The sequence below is a fragment of the Brassica oleracea genome, chromosome C7, assembly GCF_000695525.1.
Source record: "Brassica oleracea var. oleracea cultivar TO1000 chromosome C7, BOL, whole genome shotgun sequence".
NCBI lineage: Eukaryota > Viridiplantae > Streptophyta > Magnoliopsida > Brassicales > Brassicaceae > Brassica > Brassica oleracea.
The window spans coordinates 26645075-26652245 of record NC_027754.1 but is presented as its reverse complement, the minus strand read 5'-3'; the positions used below and the strand labels follow the sequence as shown (position 1 = coordinate 26652245).

The window sequence follows — 7171 nt, the reverse complement described above, 5'->3', positions numbered from 1 at the left end:
ATACAAAATACTCAATTAAACCTTGGAAGATAATGTAGAAGAAAAGTATATAACAAAAGAAAACCATGTGTTGATTTGAATTTTAAGTAACCGATTCCGGTTAAGCCGACCAGCCAGCAGAAATGATACTGGCGGCAACGGAAAAAAATGGTAGACAACGATGGAAAACAAAAAAGGGGCAGACACGTCTTTTAGATGGAAAACAAAGGGGGTTTATAAGATAATTTCCTTCTATAATAGGAAGATCCCCCAAGATAATTCCTTCTATAATAGGAAGAGGGTTTCTTAAAGACCAGAGAAACACAAATTAAACAGTTGGAGAATCAAGAAGAACAATAACTCATCATCTCAAGTAAGTTTCACCATGCACAAAAATGTATACACATTACGTTTTCCTACATATAAACAAGTTCATTTTCGATTATTTAGACATGAAAAGATGCGTTTTTCTTTTCAGCACTCGTTATTACGTTTCTTTGGCATTCTCTTGAAATTCTATTGAATAGAACTAGGGAGCTAGATACGTAACCAATAGAAATGTGGTAGAAAGGTTAATATATGTTGGTATAACCTATATTATGTATATTTATATTTCTATGCGTATAAATGTATAAAACTGCAAACGTTTAGTTATGTATTTGAATGATCAGATAGTCTCGTCTCGTCCTTATTCGGTTAGGTTAGATGTTAAGATCTTTTGTTTCCATTATGTCCATCTAAACGATATATATATAGAAAAGTTTCTACTTTCTAATAAATTATTTTGGTTGCATACACAAGAAGATATGGGTTACTGGAAATCAAGGGTTGTTCCAACAATGAAGAAATTATTCGAGAGAATCCCAACAAAGAAGGCTCTTGTTGTTGAGGCTAGCAAGTCCTTAACCTTCGATGATTCTAAGGTATTCACATCTATAAATTATAATGACATGATATACGCGTGTGTGATATAATCTTTTCGAAAACTTTTTCTTAAAATATCCATGTATTAATAATTAATAGGAAGCAATCAACAAGGAGATCGAGGAGAAAAGGACAGAACTGGAACCCAAGGTCGTGGAAATCTACGAAGCAACGTCTGCTGAACTAAAGGTGCTTATTCAATAATTTTCCTTCTAATTTCCTTATAAATTTACAGTAAACAGTAATGATTGTTAATTTTTCTTGGATTATAATGTCGATACTTAGGCTTTGGTGAAGGAGCCTAAGGAGGATGGTTTAATGAAACATTCGGCCGAGGTGCACAAATTCCTCGAGGCACTTGTCGAAATTGGTACGCACGTCTAATTCGCTAAACATCACGTCATCACGATGTTCTCGGTTGAACTATATAATGAGTACAAATGATATTAGATGAATACATAGTAAAGGTTATTGTATAATATAGGAAGTCAGTTAATAATCTTTTTATATGACTTATAAACTCAGGGTTCCCTGGCTCAAAGGCTGCATGTGAAGTTTCATCTACTAGCTCCGGACCAGTAACGTTCATATTTGAGAAAGTATGTTTGTTTCTTCCGGGCGATAAGTCACGGGAGGTGGATATTGTGGAGGAAGTCGTGAAAACTGAAGAACCGGCCAAAGAAGAGGAAGTTATAAGCGGTGATAAAGAGATAGAAATAGTTGAAGAGAAGAAAGAAGAGGTTCAACCGGCACCGGTTCCTGCCCCAGCGGCTGCGGAGGTGAAGAAGACAGCCGTGGAAGAGGAGAAGAAGGTGACTGTGGAAGAGAAGAAGCCAGCCGTTGAAGAGGAGAAGAAGGCGGCTGCGGAAGATAAGAAGCCAGTGGAGGAGGTGAAAAAAGAAGTTATTGCTGCAGCGCCAGTGGCTGAAACTCCATCGACCAAGGCCTCAGAAACTCTGGTGGCTGAAACTCCGGCCAAGGCTCCTGAAGCTCCGGCGAAGGCTCCAGAAGTTCCGGCCAAGGCTCTAGAAACGCCGGCGGCTGAGCCACAAAAAGCTTGAATTTTTCCATAATACATTTCTTTAAGAAAATATTGATTTGTCTTTTTTTACAAAGAAAAAATCTTCGCCTTTACTTGAATACTCTAATATTGATTGTCTTTGTGTGGATAATTTATTTTGTTTGTTTAATTTATTTGCTATCCATGTGAATTTTCTATACATTAATTTGCTTGCTTGAATTACATATTTTGTGATCCGATCCAATATCTTCTAACGTCTATTTTATTCATATTGAAATTCAGTTCGAAACCATAACTCTTAAATCTTAAACTCTGAACATGTATTAAAAGGAATCGAGTTTAATTAGTCCAACAACACGACGTCACCAACTAACCTAAATAAAATATTAGATCGAGAATTTAATTAAACCATACTAGAAAATTACTAATTCAAAAAATCCAAATTTGAAATATCAGCCATATCACTGGATTGAATTAACTCTTTTTAAAAAATAGTTATTCCTAGGTATATATACTGTAGAATCTAGGTTATGTGTTATGTGTTATGTGTTATATACTTCCAGAATTGGCAACAAACGTGACATCTTCAGATTAATTCGTTTGGTGATGTTAAATCGGCATACGTGCAAGCAAGAAAGAAAATGGATTGAAAAGATGCGCACATATTATTATATATATGTGAAATAGTATTTTATTTATTTTTTATAGTTAAATGACGTGGTAGCAACTCTTTTTTCCACTGAATATGTTTATCTTTTAGCACATTATTTTTTACTGAGTAATTAGGAATGTAATTAGGAATGATGGAGTCAGATCATTGGTGACATGACAGTTTTGTTTTAATAAACAACTAGATTTTGATCCGCGTGGACATGCAGATCTTTTTTTTTATTTTAAAATATATTTAATATTATTACAAATGTTTTAAATATATAATTTATATTTTAATGTTATATATTGTGTAACTTGGTAATATTATTGTTTATATTTCTTATTCGACATTATTAATATATAGTGATTTGCTTAATTCTTTTTACTTCATTATTATTTTTATTACTTACGAATATATTTTCGAGTTGGTACATTAGAATAACAATCTGAAATAATCAAATAGAAAATCTTCTCCAAAATATGTTTTTTCTTTAATTCAAACATTTTACATATAATGCATTTTAAAATTTATTTATTTCTATTATAGAAATATATTTGTTTAAGATAATTTATATTTACATGTTGTGTTTACAAAAATATAGTTTAACACATATCATTTTAGTATTTTACGGGATTTATAAGTAAAACACTGTTTTGTTTAAATAATATAGCCATATTATTTAAGTAAATTTTATGCATAGTAGCATCTATCAGATTATTTTAGTAAATTTTATTGATATATGATATGTTTTGGATGTTATGATATTAAGTTTTCTATTCTTTTTTTCATAATAGTTTCAAAATATTAAATTACTTTAATTTTTACAACATATATAGTTTGTTTTTTTCTTGGTGCATTTCAAAAAATTATTCTTTATTATTTATGATTTTATCTTTGGAAAATTATAAATTAAAATATTAAAATGATTAATGAAATATTATCATTTTAAGTTTGAATATCTATTTTTAAAATTTTATATTTTGTCTAGAAAACTTTGGAAAATTACACAATTATTTTTGAGTTTGGAAAATTACATGAATATTGAATTTGTTTTTGTTACTACACTAATACATTATTTTATAAAAAAAAATATTTGAACTTTTGGTAGTATTTTCTAAATATTTCTCAATAAATTTTGTTATAACTAAATAAAAATGAATTTATAATTAAAATTTAATTTGTCATTAATATTTTAGGTGAATTACTAAAATTTCATAGTTTTCTAATAAAATATTTTTAAATAGTATATGAACTAAAAGTTATTATATACCATTATTTTTTTGTATATAAACATTTTTAAATAATATATAGTTGAGAGTTTCAAAATAAATAAAAAGATAACATATAGTTGTAGATATAAAAGTTTAACCTATGTTAATAAATTTATTTTTTTTATAAAATATTACATATTTTACGAATTTTAACCCATTTTAATGATGAGTGATAATTTATTTGAATGAAACAATATAAGAAAATAAAATTTGTTAATTTACATATTTAATATAATTTTCACATTTAATTCATAAATTAATTTTATTTTTATATAATACAAATATAATGATAAATTTATAAAAAAAAAATAGAATAATTTTATTTCTTATTTTATGATAAAATTTTAATTAATATTGATTTATGATAATATTATATTATTAATAACGAAATTAATTAATGTGTTAGTTTATAAAAATATTTAAATTTTTAGTAAGATTTTGGTAGACTCTTTCTCAACAGAATTTTCTATAATTAAAAATAAAATGTGTCATATTAACTAATTTTTTAAATGGTCCTACTATAACTTGTTAATAATAGATTAAAAATATGACCTTAAATTAATAAATTAGATGAATTGAACAAGATAGATTACTTGACTCTATAACCAGAGAATGAAAATTAAAGGGAAGACAAAATACTCAGGACTTTGTGAATAAGTTTTATAATCAGGAATGATGGAGTCAGATCATTGGTGACAACCATTGTCCATTGAAAATAAGGTACTCAAAGACATCACTACAAGAAATATGTACATTCTTACCTCACGAAAACGCTATAGTAAACTTTTCATAGCGTTTTCTCATATGCTATGTCATCGGCAACCATCATAAGTATCTCCTTTACAATAGCATTTTTAAAATGCCACGAAATGTACAAATATGATAGCAATATTTGTACGTTGTTATTAACTTTAGTTATAGCACTATTTTTTTTGTTACAAATTGATTGTGATTCATATATTTGTGCTATAATAGGTCTTTTAATAAACCACAAATAATTATAATAAAAAATAAATAATTAAAAATTAAACTGAAGATTACTTTATAATTAAAAATAAAATAAATTTTATTTATAAATTTAAATTGGTTTACAAATAAATTCTGGTTTACTAAACTAAACCAGATATTAAAAAATAAAGTTAAACCACTATAATCTTCCTAACTCTACACTAAACCAAATCTAAACCGTATTAAAACAAAACCTAAAAAAAATTAACCCTAATCAAACCGCCGCTTCTTCTTCTTACGCCTCCACATGCCGTCACGTCTTCTTCCTTGGCTCGGACCTGCTCGCCGTCGTCATCGTCCTCTCCACACCAGAGCTCGGACCTGCTCGCTGTTGTCGTCTCCACCAGATCTTCCTCTTCTCCATCTTCTTCCGCCATCTCGCCGTCGTCGCGTCTTCTTCCCCTCCCTCCTTTGTAGAGGTGGAGAATCCATGTCCGTCTCTGCCTCCTTTGCCGTCAAGCTCAACCCTAAATCTTTCCACACCAGAGCTTTTCTTCCTCTGCTTGCGAATGACTCATGGGCTGGTCACACAAGAGCTCCTTGTTGGCTTCGTCGTTGTTGAGAGATGATTGAGAGAGAAGCAATGGAGAAGAAGGATGTGAGAGATTGTTAAAGATTGAGACATGAAAAATTGATTGTCGAATAGACAAAGTTCTAGGGAGAAGAAGATTGGAAGAAAAGAAGAAAAAGAAGTCGACAGAGGAAATCTTGGAGAGAGAGAAAGATACACACAAAAATTGAATCCGAGCCATTGATTATAATTAATCAATGGTCAAAATGGTGATCCTCATATCACTATCTTAACCAATAGAAAATTAGGAGTATTTTTTTTTCTTTTATGTCTTCGACAAGAGTGTATTATTTATTATGTTTAGTTTATTTAAGCTTTAATATATAGTAGGTATGGTGAGCTTGTTTTATGTAGGGTATATGATCAAGACAATGTTTGAGAAGTATGGTTTATGTTTCAAAATAGAGTTTAATTATAGAACGAAGATGAACTATAGAATGAAGATTTAAGGTTTGTGTTTTGAAAATTATAGAATAAGATTTAAAAGATGAAATTTTGATTTTAATTTTAAGATTTGAGGTTATAAGATAAAAAGATTAGAAATTTAAAGTTTACGTTTGGATTTTAGAACTTTTTTAAAAAAATGTTTAGGTGTTTGTAGTGTTTGTACTCTATATGTTAATATTTGGTGTTTAAGTTGAAAAATATTAGTTTTATAGTGTAGATTTCAATTTTTGGTACAGTCATAGGGATTAAAGTATATTTGGGGTTTGTGGAATAGGTTTGGAGTTTAGATATAGGGTTTGGAATTTAAATTTTTAGTTTAGGGATTATAAATGTAAAAATGAATTAATTAAATATAAATTGTGTTTAAATATAAAACATAGCTTATGATTTGGTATGTAGTTTAAGTTTAGAGTTATAGTGTTTGAAATATAATGTTAGAAAATATTTTTTTTTAGCGTTAGCAAAATGCTATTATATGTGTTTGAAAGTATTATGGAAGATGTTTAATTTTCCGCTAAGTATTGGCGGAATGAGTGATTTATATTCCCGTTCACTTAATCTTGAAAATGATATTAATTAAGTGTTATTTTAGGTTTCGCTCTATCATAACGTTTATCAAATGCTATTATATAGGACGGAAATTTCAAACGCATCTACGATAGCAGTTCAGTAAAACGTGCTATAACAATATGCTATCAATGTGATCTTTTTTTGTAGTGCATGGCAGTTTTGTTTTAATAAACAACTAGATCTCGATCCGCGCAACTGCGCAGATGTTTGTTTTATTATATATATATGTAGAAATTTTGTTTTTATATTAGAGAAATTTTACCACTTTCTTTGTACTATTATTCATGTTTACCATTACTAAATATACATTTTCAAAAATAAATTCTATATGATAAATAAATATTTAAATAAATAAAAATTAAAATAAAAAATGAGTGATTCCCTAGGATAGACCTAAAAAAGTTTTTATAACAAATATAGACATTAAAAATAAAAATGACTAAAATAGACTTAAATGTTTTATCAAAAGAAGCAAATATACTCTTATATCCCTAGGGTTAATTAATCTAGACATTAGAGTTTAGAGTTTAGAGTTAAGGGGTGGAGTTTAGGGTTTAAGGTTTAGGGTTTAGGGTTTAGAGTTGAGGAGTGATGTTTTGGGGATAAGATTTCAATTTTTTTTATAAAAATTAAAATTTTCAAAATAAAAAATGCTATTTTGGTCATTTGAGTTTTTGAGGTCTATTTTTGTGACAAAAACTTAAAGACGGCTATTTGAGAGAATTGCC

The 7171-nt window shown here is 28.5% G+C and overlaps 1 protein-coding gene across 2 annotated transcripts; it reads left to right on the top strand.

The window, feature by feature from the left end:
* The first annotated feature begins 264 nt into the window (after positions 1-264).
* On the top strand, positions 265-2062 carry LOC106304982 (plasma membrane-associated cation-binding protein 1). Of its 2 annotated transcripts, none has more exons than XM_013741359.1 (5): positions 265-352; positions 784-902; positions 1003-1092; positions 1189-1273; positions 1429-2062. In XM_013741359.1, the coding sequence occupies exons 2-5, from the start codon at positions 786-788 to the stop codon at positions 1962-1964; spliced, it is 828 nt and encodes a 275-aa protein (XP_013596813.1). In that variant the 5' UTR covers positions 265-352; positions 784-785; the 3' UTR covers positions 1965-2062. The 2 variants fall into 2 exon arrangements, with proteins under 2 accessions (XP_013596813.1, XP_013596814.1); XM_013741360.1 differs by having other exon boundaries at positions 280-352; positions 781-902.
* The last annotated feature ends 5109 nt before the right edge of the window (positions 2063-7171 follow it).